The sequence below is a fragment of the Meleagris gallopavo genome, chromosome 2 (genome assembly GCF_000146605.3).
Source record: "Meleagris gallopavo isolate NT-WF06-2002-E0010 breed Aviagen turkey brand Nicholas breeding stock chromosome 2, Turkey_5.1, whole genome shotgun sequence".
Lineage (NCBI taxonomy): Eukaryota > Metazoa > Chordata > Aves > Galliformes > Phasianidae > Meleagris > Meleagris gallopavo.
In genome coordinates, this window is record NC_015012.2 from 57,328,759 (window position 1) to 57,347,670 (window position 18,912).

Sequence of the window (18,912 nt, forward strand, 5' to 3'; positions counted from 1 at the left end):
GCTTCCACCTGTGTTACAAACAATATACAGTACTTTGCAGATAACAAGAGCCAGCCCTAATTGGAAACAGTGCTGAAAACTCCCTGGAGCACTCCACTGGCACCAGACTTTTCATATTACAGCTTGAGAGGCCTTTCATTCAAATGCCGAACACCTCACTGCTCTCACTATGCATCAAGCAAACTTCCTTTCATTTCTTAAGAATAAGGTTTGTTTTCAACAAAAAAATTTTGCATGGACTGTGGAGAGAAAGCATGAGATTCCATTTCCTTCACCCTTGGTGAGTTTTTCAGGTTTGACAAGCTAATATCTGCCTACATACTGCCTGATGGATAACAAGCAAAAACCAGATGACAATCAAAAAATGACTGCATGGCTGCATTATTTATAGCTATATAAGGTAAAGTCTATAAAAGTAGAGAATTTGAAATATTAAAGGTTTTCCATGTCTTGAGACTTTTAGCCCCATATCTTACTTATCTGTCAAAGTCTCTCCTACCCAAGTTTGGCAATAAAATTTTAAGAGCAACTCAAATATTGTTAGTGATGCTGACACACGCAAAATCCAGCACTTGATCTTTATTTCAGGCTTATTATGCAAGTGTATTAAAGTGCTTACATAACTCCCAGAAAGCATAAAAGTAGAAACAAGACCATTTTGATATTTTAGACCATTAGGGTAAGTCACTCATCCTACGTATAAACCCCAGCACCCAGTGGTTCTAGGATGGACCGATGTGGTTGTTTCCTACTGTTGACCTCAATTTGTGCTTTTGGAAAGAGTGTGAGTAGTATACCTTTCCACACAGCAGTACAGTGGATACAAAATAAAGAAAAGGGAATTTGGAGTAAGCAATTTTTTATTATCAAAATCTGGATTCTCCAGTCAAGTCCTGTCTGACAGTTCTGTTCTATTCAAACAACTCCACTCTGACAGTTTTATAATCATTGCCAAAACATCCAGGAGTAAGTTATGGAAAAAGCATAAACACAATTATTTTCTTTTGATCACATGGAAAGCACGTTAACTCACTTCTGCTTTTCTCCTTTATTTTGACTTAGACTACATTAAGATCCCTGAAGCATAGAAAGAGTCTATCTGCTTTTTCATGGTTTGCGAGGAATTCCAATTTAGATAAATAATCTCATATGAAAGTAATTTTGTTTCTTACTATAATTTACTATTTTTTTCCTCTCTGTTCACCCCCAAAGAAGTCCTTGTCCAAATATAAAATATTACATAGCACAGGTTTACAAGTTCAGTGACTTTAGGATTGGGATAAAAATATATGGTACATCCTCAAAATAAAATCTAACCTTTAGCTGTATTTTTCCTTCTGATACGCAGCAGAAATTCTTGTCATCTATTTTGACGTAAGCAACTCTGAGATGAAATGGAACATTTACAAAAGATAAAGTAGTAGACTATATTTTTCATCATTAGCTTGGAAGATTTTTAGAAGTAACCACAAGGAAAACTCTTAGCACTGTTTTTTTCAGCCTGCTTCTGAATTAAGAGAAAAACAATATAGGAAATTTCTGTATTTTTCACTTTCTAGTAAAAACTGTTCTGCACTTAGTCCTCACAATGGATTTGCAGGATAAACCATGAAATAGATACATGCACTCTACCAGCATTTGCTTAAAAAATGCCTCGTTATCAAATGCTTTTTCCCTGTTGAAATTAAATCTTTCAAAAATATACCATAACCTTCACCAAGAACACGAAAAATAAACGACGTTGTGAGCATGTGAAGATTGCACAATTAGGCACAAAGTATGAAGGCTGCAACTGATATATTTATTCTACCTCGGGTGTGAATTAAAATAAAGTTCTAATTACATTACCATATATTTTCCTGGGAAAATCTAGTCTATTTCAGTAGTTCGAAAAAAAACCCAAACAACCAAAACCCAACAACAAAACCAACAACAAAAGAACAAATCACTTCAACTGCACTTTAGAGCAAAAGTTGAAACACTAATTTCTTGTGTGTGTGCATTTACATGCATTCAGGTGTACGGACATAGAGACTTCTTGTGTTTTGTGCTTCTCTACAAATGCTATGAATCATGGCCTTGATAAAATTATGCCTATAGTTTCATCTTTAGACAGATAAGGTATTATAGATGTATTGCATATAACGACCTCACTAAAACACAACAACATAATACAATGTATTGTACATAAATACAATAGTATTAAGCTCTCATTTGCCCAAAACAACTTGGTCAGCCTCAGTCACACATTGTGATTCATATTTACTTAATAGGAATAAAAAAAAAAAAAAAAAAAGCTAAAATTCCTTGTAAGATAGATATTGAGAGCATCTATCTCATTTAACTGAATCTACACAATATTTGCTAGTCACACCTTACTAAGAATTGGAACATAGAGCGCAGAAATACTTTTACTGAAAGTAAAATTATTAACGTACCTCACAAGACAAACCAGAATAACCCAGTGGGCAGTCACATTGCTCAATCAAGTTAGCCTGAGGAGTCATTCCAGAAACAATGCCACCTTCAGCAACTTCCATTGAGATCTCAGAAATCCTGAAAGAAAAAGGGAGCAACCATCTTCAGTAAGAGTAGTGAAGCACTAACTCAAAACCAGTTCATCTTGTATGGCAGAATATTGCCTTACTTGGCTTTCTGTAGGCTTCTTGGCTTGTAGGAGATAGAAGAGTACATTTTTGCTATTCCTAACGCTTTTTTCTTTTTTCTTCATCTCTTTTTAGTGAAACTATTAGCAATAGATCAAATCTTATTTTTCATTCAGAAGGACTCATTGAGAAATCAAAGACACACATTAAATGCAGTCCCAATTCATGATAGGTACAGCAATAAAATTGTTTACTAAATGAGTTTTTAATGAGGCAACTATTAAAATAAAATAAAATATATATCCAGCAAATAAAGTAGCCTAAACATGCTGCTAAACAGACTTGAAACCACTAGGTTACATTTCCTTTTTTTTCTTTTTTCCTTCCAAGAACTTTAAGATCTGTAGCCAGATAACTTTTTTTTTTTTTTTTAATCTGTAGGATCATCTAGATAATTGAAATCTAGCAAACAATTTAAAGCAAACAAATAAACAAAAAATCCTGCTACAGTACTACAGAACCATCCAGTATTATCAGAAAGGGTATGTTTCATGGTAGTAATTTCTGAAATACTTGTTTGCGTTAAGATTATCCTTGCCTCCCAACAACTCTGACCTCTCCACTACTGAAAATCTTTGATAAATAAGAAGGGCAGAATGGTGTTAAGTTTTAGGGACTCCAATATAATGTCCATGTAAGAGAAAATGTCAAAGAGCTTGTGAATAATTAGCTGAATAAACATAGACGGTGCTGCTACAGTCTGTATATGTGTCTGTGCATAGGCTTAATGCAGAGAAGGTCAAAGAAATGCTCATCTCTACTTCATGTTCATAGTCTACTCATTTACTCCCAAACACTGATTACTGAGTTGCACTGTCTGGCACTTTGGCCACTAGGAACGAACGTCAACATGACTATGAGACAAGTAAAAGCTCACTGTTGAAATAAATGAGACTTTTGAGACTGAGCTTAGTAGAATAGAGATATATCTTTTAATATCTTGTGTGAATGCAAAATCCCCAAATCATCTAGAAACTTTAACCCTGTGCTCTCTCCTTGCTACTTGAAGAAATGAGTTCAGTAGAGCAAGGAAATTGAAAGAACAAATAAATGAAGCCAGATCAAAGAAGAAGACTGAAGAGGGCAAAAATATTTAGATCTGATGTGTCAATACAAACCTACATTGAAATCTCTGTATATTAAATGGAAAAACTAAATGAAATCTGCCTCCCCATCATCGTCAAGGCTGAGACAATGGTCGGTGCGCTGCAAAAAACTATTTTTGGTCAGAAAGTTGAATTTACATAATAATATGCTCACAAAGTTACATGTTGTTTGTGTGAAAATGTTTCTTAAGGACTGTCAGGCTTGGCTGACTCTTGGAAAGCAGCTAATAGGAAGCAGACTAACTGCTACCTGATCAGTGTCGGGGATATTGAAATAATTCAAAACAGTCTAATTGAAAGTGTATTTCCAATTGAAACTAATTTATTATCACAGCCTGGCTGCCTGAAAAGCAAAATCTAATGAAAGAAATGTTTCAACTTACAGTACTGAATGTGAAAATGAGGGCAACAAAAGGAACACTACAGGAAAAAAAATTGTGGCTTTAGATTCTGAGCAAAAATCTCTAAATCACTAGTAATGCTGCAGCTCAGAAGCGAAAAGTAAAACAAACAAAAAACACTAAAAAAACCAAACCAAGACTGAAATATTAGCATTGCTGCTATGCAATATAACTAATACATTGCCAATACTAGGACTAAGCTATTTTTCTTTTCTCAGCTTCTGATGCTAATTTGAATTTTAAATGTTTTTCCTACAGCTTATCACTTATCTACATCTTTTAAACTCTGAAACTGAAATAAAAGAACATTACACGGTATGTTCTTAATCCCATCCTAATTTTCTTTACCTTATACTTTTCTATTATGCACAGTCAGAAAGAGAAGCTTTACCAGTTTAGAACCTTGTTTAGAAAGTATAACACACTATTTAAACAAAAGTTTTATCATATGTTATTTAATTCAAATGTTTGTTTAAAGTAAAGCACATACCTAAATACTGTCCTCTAGACAGTCTCACAGCCTGCTTTTAATATAAGCTTTCAATTCTTACTCAAGTTAATATCCCACTAGTTTCTGCGAACATTCTGAGGAATGTACCTTGTGGTCTTAAGCAAAACTACCTTAAAAATCAGTCAAGGTACTGTCCTGAAAAAAATTATCATATATCCTGATGATTATTTTCTGCTTAAAGACTCAGATGTCATGGGATGCGTGTTACCTATGTAAATAAATGGAGATCATAAAAATCTGTTGCAATATAACCACCTACAAAATCCAGACTGATATTCTGTTACAGGTTTTGAATTCGGGTGGAGAGTTGTCAGAGAAAACAACTGAACTATTCACTAAGTCCTGCTATCGTATAAAACGTTACACTGTGAAATGTGATGCTATAAAAATAAATTTTGGTTTGATAAGTCCACTCTGCAAACCTGCCCTGAAACAGAAGTCATTCTCTGTTCTGTTATACGCCTCATTAACTAGGTAACCCTGATGAAATGATGGCATATTACAATGCAAGTGTAACTCAATTATGATGATCACAAGAATCTCAGAACAAAATCATGAAGCTGGAAGTCTATTTAAATAACTCTTATTGTAATGTTCAAACTCAGATAGCATTCAGATTTTTCTTCCACAGCTGATCTAGAATCTGCAGTTCCTGCAGGGAAGGGTGAGCTGAAGCAGATACAGTACATGGAGAATACTTCTCAAATTTTTCCATATTACATTGGAGTTACATACCTCTTTTCCATAGGTGTTCCTTATACTTCTAATACAACATACTAAACAGATTATGCCAAAAATAAATAAAATCTCAGTGTAAAACTTTTATGGCCTCTGTTATTAATACTTAGCATCTGCCTAGTGCAAGTCAGACTCATATTCAATTTCTATATGTTTCCTCTTAGACAGTACTGCAAAGATGCATTATATCTGCTCCTAGTATTCACTCTCATAAGCTCCAAAAGCAATGTTCTTATAGACAAATTTGTAACCTAACAATCTAGAAATAATTTTAGCCTATCACTTTTATGACTTCTATCATAGTAAGGACTTCTGGAGACCTCCGGGGTTTATCTCCAATTATCCCTGCTTTCTTGCTATTAAATTTTTGCTTACAAAGGATATAACAATTTCCTTATCAAAAAGTTCAAGAATAGTCTATGCAATCTATTCCAGAACTCCCAGGAAATTTTTCATATGTCCAATGCAAATCTTTCATTATGAAGATCAAGCTCATTTCTATTTTAAATGTGCACACCGTGGAAACAGAGAATTAATTCTTTCTTTTTGTGGTAACATTTTATGCCCCTTAAGAAAATGTCTAACTTCTGTACAAGTTTGGTTCTTTACATCTTCCCTCAAAGACCATGTTTTGTGACCTCTGATGTTGTCCACTCTTCTCAGAATGCTTTAATCATTATTTCTTGAATCAGAGCATCTCAAACTGGATGCTTTGACTTTACTGGCATTGGTTTTAATTAAAAGATTAATTCTTTGTACTTTGCAGAATGTTCCTGCTTATATTTCAGGTAGAATATTTACATTTCTAGACAATATCGTTACTGAATCACATTCATCTGGCAGTATGTTGTAAACAACAGATCCCTTTTCGAGGAATAGGTAACTAAGAAGTTGTTCCTTGTTTATCTGTTTTCTTTAATTGACTACTTCTTTCAAAGCATAAAATCTTATACTTGACCATTCGACTGCAGCCAGATTTCAGTACAATGTCTATTATTTTGCCATCTGATATATTTATATTGCTTTCTAATTTCTTGCCCACTTCAAATTTAGTAGGCATTCTCTTTAATCATCACATTCATTAATGAATAAATAAAAAAGGAAATATTGAATTTATCCTAATATAATGGATTAAGTTAAGTTTTGTTAAAGGAAAACATACTGTTCTTTTTTTTACTATTTAAGTTAGTTTCAACTTTCAAGAGAAAATTCTTTCATTTATGTTTTATTACAGCAGTATATTTCCAAAAAGAAGGTATTTATTCAAAAAATACTTCTAGATTGTTTCAGGATGTGTATACTTGCATGTGTTTTTCGTTAAAGGGTCCAGAAAATAAAGATTTTGTTTACTTATTATGATTTAAATTATCTCTCAAATAAAATTTCATCTTCCTCCATCTTTTGTTATGCTTCTAATCCTTCTGTTCTTCTCAGTAGCTGCTTATATTTTGAATAAAAATTCTGTTAGGAAGTTCTATCACTTTATCTCTGACTACTACACTATTTCAGATGACTGTATGAAGCAGTTACCTGCTCTGCCTCATGATGTTGCCATGAGTAGCCTTAATAAGAATGTAATGAACATCATACAGCACATTCAGGAAGTCTTCCCGGGATACAACTCTACTCGGCCTCGAGTCATCTGCATAATGTTTCCATGTGAAATCTGCCTGAGATATGGTCTTGTTGACTGTTGGGTCATCCTGATATTCCCAGGGTACAATGTTTCTCACTCTTTGGCCATCACCATAATATTCCCATTCATGCTGAAAAACAGTTTAAATTAAAAAAAAAAAAACAACAAAACATTATTAGGAGTATTGAAAAGAACCCAGTGCTTATGATGCAGTGAAAGAGCAGATGGGAGCATTACCTCTGTCAGCTCTATCTCATGCCTTGTCAGCTGTCCAATCAGAGGGGCAGCCATATGCCGGACAATAACTCTTGTGTGAGTGGGAGGGCCACCTCTGATGATCACTTGGGGGTAGTAAGTAGTAAAACCTGTTTCTTCTCGTGCTTCAAAGTAGATTGCATATTTTAGTTTCCCTCCATAAGCAGTCAGCTAACAAAGCAAAACACAAAGTTCAAAAATAAATCTCATTTTCGGCTAAAAATAATTCTCAGGGCATATGTAGGAGCTAGATACATTCTGCACCTGTACACAACCTGATTAATGCATGAGTGATATAAAATAGCAGTACATGCTTGTAGAACTGTCTGGGGATAGGGGCTGCACTTGAAAGTACCGATCAGTAATTTGTTATTATACAGTGCTATTAAAAACAACAACAAAAAAAGTGTTAGTTCTTTCATTTGATTTGCCTTTGCATGCCCAGTTGTTTATGTCTAGAGCAAGGAACATGCAACTCTCTTCAACCAAAGAGTACCAAAAATACAAAATAAATATCAATACCATGGTGCATAATAATAAGCCTCCAATAGGAGGTTTATTTCATTCATTTTCTCCTGCATCACTTAAAAATACATGGCATTTTAGAGAAGTGGCAAAATGGAGAAAAACAAAAAGTAGCAAGAAATATATTAGTTAATGAAGCTTACTTTACTTAAATAAGGTTTTTATGAGAAAATTTGTCCAGTAGAAAAATCATACATGTTACTGACAGTAACTGTCTATTATAAAAAATGTTGGTGTTACAGACTTATAGGTTTCCATGATACTGGAGACAAGTTCTTTCCACTGTGTAATGACATGCCCAGAGGATGAGAAATGAACATATTGTAAAATACAAATATAAAAAATAAATTAAAAAAAAAAGCCATGTACATATTCAGTGGATTGTAATGTTTACCTTTCGTCCTTCAAACTGCTCTGGAAGCCTCCAGTAAACAGGTTCTGAACGAAGAATCTGCATCACCTGGTCTATATTTGCTACTATTTCAGGAGGCTGGAATGCAATCCCTGAAAGAGTGCTTTGGTGAAGGTTTTCATCCACCAGCGGCAGAACCATTTGCTCTGGCCTCAAGGTCACCTATGCAAATTCAAAATAATAATAAGAAAATCAAATCTATTTCTCCCCATTAAGGAAATAAGTGTTTGTCTTTAATTTTTAACACTTTAAAACACATACATACACACACATACATATACACATATGTAGGTTTTTTTCATTTCACATCACTAACTACTTGTCAAAAAACAGGTATGGAGAAATAGTGATAATAATGATGTATTTTTCAAGCATTTTGCACTCTGTCCTCATTCTAAAAAGAGTGTATTAGCACTGGCAGAAAGAGTTTCTTAGTTGAGATCCCATTAATTACATTAATATGATTAATTTGATTTTCATAGTACTATTTTAGTCTTGGGCCTCCTCTGTTCTAAGTGTGAGAAACATGAATTACAATGCAGCATACTTCTCGTGAACACTTGACTGTGAAACAACATCTGACGCTTTGTACTTCTATGCAATGTTATGGGTAATTTTGATCAAAAACTCTAACATGTGTCTTAGTAATTCTATTCAGACAGAAGTATCACAGGAAATGTGTGAATACAAAAAAGACCAATATCAAAATTGCTGCCTCCTAAAGAGTGAGGAAAGAGAAGCAAACTAATGTAAAAACTTATTTCTAACAGTCAGTCCATCAACAGGATGTTCAAGAGTTTGGGATCAGGTTGTGAGAAATTCAGCCAAGCTCTGTGCTGTATTTACGGTGTTTCATTATTTCCATTTACAGCATGGACTGACTGAACAAGAAACATCCCTGACAATTGCTAGCCCTGTGTGAGATTTCCTGTGTTCCTGTCATAACTGTATTTGAGACATCAAGAAAGGGGTCAACACATTTGAATTTCTGAAAAGCCTTACTGTCATATAGGACAAGATTCGCTTGTCTAAACATGTCTAATGTCATCTGAGGCACCTGAAATAGCATCTGGAATAACCACTAGCAGCTGGAAGAATTCAGTGTCAATCAGTTTAAACCTCTGAATCAATTCCAATTCTGTAACACATCACAGAGCCAAAAACCAGATGAGCTGTGTACACACACTCGCTTAGATGTGAGTATAAATAAGAGAGGAAATTAACTGAGACAAACCAGATCATCAGGAGGTTTAAACAACGCTATTTCTTTTTGCTGCCACATGTGATGTGATGGACAGTAGTGATTTCAATGTGTGTTTTGCGTTTGTTGTAAAGATAATTGGAGACATTTAGTCTGTCTTACTTGACAGTCTAACATAGGTCTCAAGATCCTTCTCCACATGAAGGTGGAGAGCTTCTTTTTTTTTTTTCTCTAAGGGATTTCCATTCCCAGACCTAAATATGGCAGCATCTTCCCTAAGCACTCTTAAAAAAAACAATTTTAGAAAAAGTAATGGAAATAAACAGATTGGACTATAGCAAATCTATTCTGGAGAAGTATCTATGATCCTTGAATACATGTGGGTAAACTGCGTATCACATACCAGGGATTATGTTGAAATGGTGCATCATTTCCCCTTACACAACTAACTTGTCTGCTCCTAGGTTTTAACAGCTTTACATTGATCTGCTATCATATCACTAGTTTTCTTAGCTACTTACTTCTAATGCTTTGACCCTGGTATTCTAATGGAAGATTCTACTCTTTCCACTTCTCAAATTATAAGGAGGAAAATGACTGCTTAAATGTTTGGCCATTTTCTAGCTACTTCTCAGTGCTTGATTAAAATATGCCAGCAGGAAACAACATTATCTCATTACATGGCTCAGCAGTTCCCTACTCACCCACATGCGGATAAGCCCCTTTGCCTCACTGCACTGTGTAGTCAAGCCAAAGCAATAGCAGCTGCTGCAGCCAAGTGGGTTTCTGGCAAAGAGGCCAAATGTGCCAGACTTGCACCTGTCACAATGGACACCTTCCACATTGGCCTAGAATAGAGAGAACATTAAAAATAATGCAAGGTTTAATTCAGGCAATAATAAGAAAAAGAAAATGGAACAATATTAATAATAGTATAAGTGTAAGGAGCTTCAATAAGCTTTCCAGCCTCTTAACATGTGTGTACGCAAACATATAGATCAATATAAAAGTAACACTTGCAGATGTATCCACTAGGTAACTCTGAGCATCCACTGGTTCCTTGGTGACACTTGCATTCACAGAAAGATCAAATGGTACTTTGGATACAGCAGACTAAATAAATGACTGATAAGAAAACAATATGTCCTTATGAAACTGCCTGGATTAATCAAACCTTTTGTTTAAAAGGAATTTAGTTTTGACAAGTTAGAACATTTAAGCTACAGTACTAAATATTCTTGCTGAGAAATATACTTTAATAGTAATATTGTGGAGAAAAGCTTTCCCCTCTTCATCTGATTGTTTTCCACATCACTGAACTGTATTAACAAGGCTGAAAAGTTTCGCTGTTATAATGTCAATGCTTTTATTTTCATTTTTCAATTAGTCCAAATAAAAAGCAAACCTAGATAGGCTAGATAAGCATTAATTTATTCACAGCCTTTTAAAGCCATTTTATACAGAGACCAAGGTATTGAAAAAAATTGCCACTATGAAAGCAGTGGTCTCTCTCTCTTTCTCTCTCTCTTTTTTTTTTTTCCTTCTCCTTTTCTTCACAGTAATACCAAGAAGTCAACCTAAAAAAGAAAATCAACCTTATAAATGGAAACCAACACTTTCCCTGGGGATTTACCATTTTAACCTCATTTCCACATGCAACCATGAGCAAATGCTCTTATATTGTATTTATCTTAAATTTTAATGCTTTAAGTCAGGGCCAATAAAGAAGATTCTGAGCTTTCGCAAGTCCATTCTCTCCTGCTATAACAGGAGTTCATTTTTGTCATAAATTGTGACTTTTACTTACTTTATACTGGTTTGTGTCAATTGCAGTTTTTAATCAGTACATATCAGCTGAATACATATTATTAATTTGCATTCACAGAAATATAATCAGCAAAGAAATATTTCTATTTCAAAATGCTGTAAAACTCCACTAGTTCTATTTTGAGCTTGGAAGACCTACAAGAAAGAAAGTACAGTGGACCTAATCCAGAAAAGAGACACCAAGATAGTCAGTGGAGCTGAAGCACATGAAGAAAGTCTGAAAAAAAATTTGAAGAACTTCTATTTTTCCATTTCTGTGGATGACATAGGATACACAGCACTGCTCATCAGTCCAGGAAACAGCTTTTTCTCAAAAGGTGCTTGTCAACATTTCACTTCCGTTTTTTTATGGTCCCACCATAAAATGAATCAGTATTTAGAAAACAGAATAGGACATGTTCTATTCAAATACACCAAAAAACAGTACAGTGGCCAAGGAGTTCTCACACAGGTTATGGAACCTCCATCCTCGGAAATATTACCTCAGCAGTCTCCTTCAAAGAAGGAGATGACCTTAATAATCTCCAGAGGTACATTCCTCTAATTGATTTTACAGTTTCTCTGTTGAATCTATGCTTTAACTCAGAATGAAGTGAATGTTGTCTAATTAATGAAAGAATTACCTGGCAATTATACCTTTTGAATTTACTCATGAATTTTGCTTACTCTTTGTGTCAGGACAGTCCCTGAATCAAAACTGCATAAGCAACCTCTTAAAGCAATTTTTAGAAACATCTTCCATGAAGATCAATACTCGATCATGTTAGCAGCTAGTCAGTACATGTAAATGTCAAAAAATGAGGGTTTTACAACTTTTCTGGATAATCTGTTTGATGACTGTCCTAGTGATTTTTTCCCTAATGTCCAGTCCAAAATTCCCAAGCTGCCATATGCATCTGTTGATTCTATAACACCTTTTGCTAATATCAAAAAGGACTTGGCTCTATCATATTTGTGATTACTCTTTGAAGTGGCTGTAGGCTGCTACTACATTCTGTCAGCTTTTCTTCCTTCTTCAGAGTAGAAGAGTCCAGTTCCTTCTCCCTCAGTGTATACTTATAGACCACCTGCCTTAAGTCTCTTTTTAGCCCTTCTCTTGTTCTTCTATATTTTTAAAACAGAATTTAAAACTGCCATTTCAAAGTACTCTGAGTAGAAGAGGAAGGATCATAGAATCGTAGAATGGCCTGGGTTGAAAAGGACCGTAGTGATCATCTAGTTTCAATCCCCCTGCCACGGGCAACCACTAGAACTAGACTGCCCAGAGCCTCATCCAGCCAGGCTTTGAATACCTCCAGGAATGGGGTATCCACAACCTCTCTGGGCAACCTGTTCCAGTGCTTCACCACACTCTGACTGAAAAACTTCATCCTAACATCTAACCTAAATCTCCCCTGTCTCAGTTCAAAACCGTTCTTCCTTGTCCTATCACTATCCACCCATGTAAACAGCAGTTCCCTCTCTTGTTTACACACTCCCTTTAAGTATTTTAAGGCCACAATGAGGTCTCCCCGGAGCCTTCTCTTTTCCAACCTAAACAAGCCCAGTTTCCTCAACCTTTCATCACAGGAGAGGTGCTCCAGCCCTCTGATAATCTTAGTGGCCCTCCTTTGGACTTGTTCCAAGAGCTCTTCTTTGTCTTTCTTGTGTTGAGGGCCACAGGCCTGGACGCAGTACTCCAGATGGAGCCTCTCAAGAGCTGAGTAGAGGGGGACAATCACGTCCCTCTCCCTGCTTGCCACCTCTTTTTTAATGCAGCCCAGAACACAGTTAGCTTTTCAAGGTGTGAATGCACACTGCTCACTCGTGTCCAGTTTCTCGTCCATCAGGACCTCCAAGTTATTCTCTGCAGGGTTGCTTTCAAGGAGTTCTTCCTCCACTCTATATAAATATCTCGGATTGCCGCAGCCCAAGTGCAACACGTTAGGATGAAGACTTCCCTTGATCTCAAACCAGCTCAGTAAGCAGATTTTCTGACTCACAATGAAAGTGAAAAGTTGGCTTATATTTGATTTGTCATCTCCCATAACAGATATGTGCTTTTCAGTAGATTACTCTTCAGCATTTTACCTCCCAATTTATACTGACTCTTGGGGTTGTTCCACTTCATGTTCTTACCTTCGCCCATGTCCTTGCTGGAATTCATGACTTTGTATTTTCCAGTGTCAGATTTCAAGCAGCACACAGACTGTATTTCTACTCTTCAGACATGAGCCCTGGTGTATTCTACTTGCTGGCTACCAACTGTATGTAAAATTTTTCTTAGGCCCAGAAATCCAGCCAATTTTCAATGCAATTCTCCTCAGAACAATTCCAAACAAGAAGGCTGTGGTGATGATACCAAAAGTCTTACTGAAGTCATGAAGTCACTGTTTTAGTAGTCTTGAATTGTACACAATCTACTCAGAAAAAAAATAGATATTGCTGCAGGGAATTCTACTCATTTTAACTGTTGGTGATTCCCACTTAGTAAACTCACTAAAATAAGTCAGCACTGTAGCATATTGTGTAAGTATAAATGTCAAAGAATTTTGGAGTAAATTTCACAGCAGGTATGAGATCAGCTTGTAGTCTTCATTGCCCTACCTTGCAGCTGCATTGGCCAGTATGATTAACGCATGAGCATGTCTCCAAATCTGTATCACAGCTCCGTGGATCAGTGCCAGACAGGACACACTGACAAGCAATGCATTGTGGATAATTCCAGTAACCCAACCTGCATTCAGTGCATTTATCCCCAGAGAATTCAGGGCGGCAGAAGCAGCAGCCTGTATTTAAGTCACACTGAGAACTTAGGGCTCCAACGAGGCTACAGTCACAGGGCTGAAAAGAAGAAAAACAAGAAGAAAATTGCAGTTGTGCATGTGAAAAAACAAACAAACAAACTCACCAGAACAAAAACATCACACATCTTTCAAGTACTGATAGAGTTCTTACACTCTGGACTTCCTGTGTCCAAAGACAACATCTGAATTATTAACATAGGCATTTATATTTATTCAACAAGGGTCAAGCAATTACACTAAACAGACCAAGAAATTACACTAAATACACTTAGAAACACTATGTTCTTCCTGAACATATTTTATCTATCACTGGTAAATTAAAAAGTGAAATGAAAAATCCAACAGGATGTGAGGCACTGGCATACTCTGCAGACAAAGTTAACTTAGGAAATGTAAGTGACCTCCAAAAATTTCTTACTATAAAAGTCCTATATGACTGAACATGTATGTATGTTCAGACTCTTTTGCTAAAATTGTAGATGCTCAGGGGCAGTGGTCCCGATGGAAGCTAGTGCAATGATTATTACTAATCTGTAAGACAGGTAACTACCTTCTTTTTACAAATAGGACTCTTAGATAATAGCAATTTACATTCAATGGACAGATATTTAGTCTTCTAGTGTATTGAGAAGCAAACTTGCTTACAGAAAGATAGTTTCCACAGGCAAGTAAGGAAAGAAATAGGTGATTTGACAAGGGGTCTAGATATTGAGTATAGAAGCAAGTAGCTGGGAAAGCTGCAGTCTCCCAAAGAACAGAAAAACCCTTCAGTGCTATTACTATGAATGTACAACAAAGTTAGCCCAGGACATTTACTCTGATCACTGACGTGACAAGAATTTCATATGAAGAATTTCAGCTTGCAATAGCAAACCCTGTGCCAGCAGTACAGGTTACCACAGTAACTGACATGGATAGACTTGCTAAAATTAAGGATACAAAGCTGAAAAAGAGCTGAAGAAAATGCGGATTCAGTTTATATAAAAAACTGTTTATTGTATGAATACTTACAGCATGTTTTTTCTCCTCTGAAATGACCATTTCTAAAGAAGGTAATTATATGTAGGAAAAATTCAACTTCAATTTTTACTGAATGCAAGATAAACTATTTAACTGCTAGTCACATATTAGACTGCTAAATTACTATCTAACCTAAGAAATAAAACCTTCTGAAAGAAACAACTTTGTTCTGCAAGATATATTTGAAAATAAAGCTTAGAAAACAAATTCTTCACCATACACTGAAGTAGTTCAGTGTGCAACTGCAATCAAACATTATGTTTGTTTTGCAAGCAAACTGTTTTATGCAACACTTTCTAACCTCTTGAGTTACAACAGCCCCGGAAATCTACAAAAAGTGTGAGTAGGAGATCTCACTTTGCAGAAATTACTGAAAGAGATGTAGGCTGATAGATCATTATTTATTTAGGTGATGCCATGGAACTGCCATATTAATGTGCCCACATAAAAGACAATAAGAGAATACACTCCACAGCTCAAACAGAGGTCTTCAACCTCATTATAGGCTGGCTTCAGAAGCCAGGAATCTGTATCACAGCAGCGCAGCAGAGGTTTCACAAGAGGAGTTTTCCATACACACAGAAATAATTAGTTTGCAACCTGAGCTACATGACAGTCTTTTAAGAAAGCACATTAGTGGTATATGACCATGTTCAGACAGAATAGTTTGTTTGAAGTAATTGCAGCAGTACTATGAATGCCTCATCATTAATAAGGAAGACAGAAAGGAGGCATTTAAACTTGGCACAGTATTCAACATCAACCAAATACTGCTCTCTTCAATTCATAAGTATGACATTATCAATAGTTTTCAAAACCTATTTGACATATTATTATTTTCCTTCTTTTTGTCCTTCCTTACTCCCCTTTTAAGACTTTCATAACTGCCAAAAACTAAAATAAAAAGGATTTAGAGGAAAGTAAGAAGATCCATTTCCCTTTTAAGGAAATAGGAAGAAAGTATATTTTATAGGTAAGGCAGCTGTTTCTTTTCTTCTCCACTGTCTCTTTATGCACAAGTCAAAGGCCTTATAAAGTAAAATTCAAATATGTCTTCCCACTAACATCAAAACTAGGGCCAAAGTAAACTTGTTCTGCAAAGGTAAGGTCAATTACTGTAGCGACACATTTCTGTATTATATAATACTGTGGTGTTGTGGTTTAACCTGACAGGTGGCTCAGCACCACACAGTCATTTGCTTATTCCCCCCAACTTTCTAGTGGGATAGGGAGGGAATGAGAAAAAACAAAGTAAAACTCATAGGCTGAGATAAAACTATTTACTAAGGAAGAGGAAAAAGGGATAATAGTTATGACAATCATGTACATAAATCTCTCTCTCTCCCTCTCTCTTTGCATATATAGATATAACAAGTGATGCACAAGCTATTGCTCGCCACCCATTGACCCATACCCAGCTAGTGCCTGAGCAGCAGCAGCACAGCCAATGAACACTTCCCCTCACATACACCTTTTCAAACTTTCCTTCTTCATGACATCATACAGTATGGAATATCCCTTTGGCTAGTTTAAGTCATCTGTCCTGATTCTGTCCCCACCCAGCTCCTCCAAGTCCCCTTGCTGCCAGAACAACAGGGGAAGCAGAGAAAACAAATCTCCTTGGCTCTGCACAGCATTACTCAGCAACAGCTAAAACATTAGTCTGCTATCTACATTACTTTTCTCCTAATTCCAAAATGTAGCATCATATTAAACACTATGGGAAGAAATAATTAACTCTGAAACTAATAAATATGGAAATCTCCTCAAACATGTTAAATTCAGCTGTAGCTAGAAAATCAGTATGCAAACTCAGCATGACAGAACTACAGTATAAACAGGGTGTTTGGTGTTACAGGCTACAAATCTGAGAGAGGGAGTAATTAAACATAACTCAGTAATTGGCTTCTTCAAGTATGTTAAGGCTTCTTCAAGTATGTTAACAGCAAAAGGAAAACTAGGGAGAATGTGGGCCCCTTACTAAGTGAGGGGGGGTCCTCGTAACGGGGGATGCTGAGAAGGCAGAGATACTGAATACCTTCTTTACTTCTGTCTTCAGTGAAAAGGCTCTTCCGCAGGAATCCCACACCCTGGAGGTTAGTGAGAGGGTCTGGGGAATGGGAGACTTCCCTTTAGTCAGGAAAGAGGACGTGCGTGAGCGCCTAGGCAGTACTAAGGTCCACAAGTCCATGGGACCTGATGGGGTGCATCCACGTGTGCTGAGAGAGCTGGCGGAGGTCATTGCCGAACCGCTCTCCATCATTTTTGAGAGGTCTTGGATAACAGGGGAGTCCCTGAAGACTGGAGGATAGCCAATGTCACTCCGGTCTTCAAAAAGGGCAAGAAGGAAGACCCGTGGTGTAGGGAACCTGCTTTGGCAGGGGGGTTGGTCTCGATGATCTCTAGAGGTCCCTTCCAACCCCTACAATTCTGTGATTCTGTGATTCTGTAATTGATCACCAACATTTATACCATAGTTTGATTGACACTAAAACTTCTAATGGAGGAACAAACAATGACTTACAAGGCTAAATTTTTATTCCACCTACAAACTACTATATTATCCGATGGGAATGATGTGACAGAGAAAAGAGAGATCCACTCACCTTGCAACCATGGACAATATCATGGCCCCAGTGATTTGGTGCACACTTGTCACACATCTCTCCAATGGTATTGGGGGGGCAGATACAGTGGCCACTGATGGGATCACAGTTATTACCAAATTGTGAACAGGCACAGGCTTGATGGAAATCAGAAACAAAACAGAGCAAAGTGAAAGTTACCCCCTTATATATCAAGGACTAGTACAAGCTTTATCAGGAGAACAATGTTTTCACATGAAACTGTATTTCTTGGCAGACGTTATTCAGTAAAACTAATTTGGTTTTCAAAGTGGTTCCAAAAAGAGCCTTCGATATTAAAGCATTATTAGGTGAACAACTCATTGGTGACAAAGATTAAAAGTATATAAATAGAAAAGGAACAAGACACTTCATCATTCTGAAGAGCAGAACCAGTGTATGTTTATTTTCATACCCACCCTAAAGATTATCCCTGAGATCACAGCAGAAGTATCATAAGCAAACTATCACTCTGAGTATTAATCAGCCCCTTCGTATCAGGCAGAGTAACATGATGCCCTATTGCAGAGGCCTCTTGCAATTCAACTATTCTATTCTACTTCCAAGTAAATCTAGATAATAAAAGATATGCATAGATAGAACTCATATTCATAGTTCAGATAAGAACTGATCTTTACTTCTCCCCATAAATGCTCCCAAAATGAGGTAACTGATGCAAGTAAGTTTAGCCTCAATCATAACAAATGTGACATGTGAAAACATGTAATACAGTCTTTTGGCACATCAAGAAGATGTTTCAGAAGTACATCTGTCATTGTGAGATTGAAACTTTTGCAAATTTTATGGAAGTACAGTTCTTAGACAAAACTGGTTCAAAAGGTACGGAGCTGAAGAAGTAATAGAGCAACATTTCTTTGTTTGTACTATCATAATTATTTAAAAGAATATAGAAAAAATACAGCACATTTGTTTCAAGAAACAGTTAAATGGAAACTTATTTTGTATTGTTTGTTGCTAGAGTGTCAATAATAACTGATCTAACTGATGTTTTTTATTGCTTAAGAAAAAATCAACATATTTCTTTTGGATAAATGCTAAATAAAATAAGTCTAATATTTTATTAGATACTTAGCTGCAATTCTAGTATTCATTTTTGCGCATCTTCTTCAAGCATGATTTGATACACTTCCATTAAATTTCTGAGTTTTCTCTGCAATTCATAATTTAATTACTTTTTCTTTTT

General features: G+C 36.1%; 1 protein-coding gene across 1 annotated transcript in view; it reads right to left on the reverse strand.

Moving 5' to 3' along the window:
• Positions 1–17,843, reverse strand: part of LOC100545470 (laminin subunit alpha-2-like) — a 103,169-nt gene extending 85,326 nt beyond the window's left edge. The window contains exons 1-7 of the mRNA XM_010707403.3: positions 17,691–17,843; positions 13,865–14,101; positions 10,156–10,299; positions 8,233–8,412; positions 7,296–7,484; positions 6,953–7,188; positions 2,439–2,556 (exon numbers count right to left, since the gene is read on the reverse strand). Of these exons, the coding sequence (XP_010705705.1) occupies positions 2,439–2,556; positions 6,953–7,188; positions 7,296–7,484; positions 8,233–8,412; positions 10,156–10,299; positions 13,865–14,101; positions 17,691–17,747 (1,161 nt within the window). The 5' untranslated portion in view covers positions 17,748–17,843. The remainder of the gene's footprint in view (positions 1–2,438; positions 2,557–6,952; positions 7,189–7,295; positions 7,485–8,232; positions 8,413–10,155; positions 10,300–13,864; positions 14,102–17,690) is intronic.
• Positions 17,844–18,912: the final 1,069 nt, after the last annotated feature.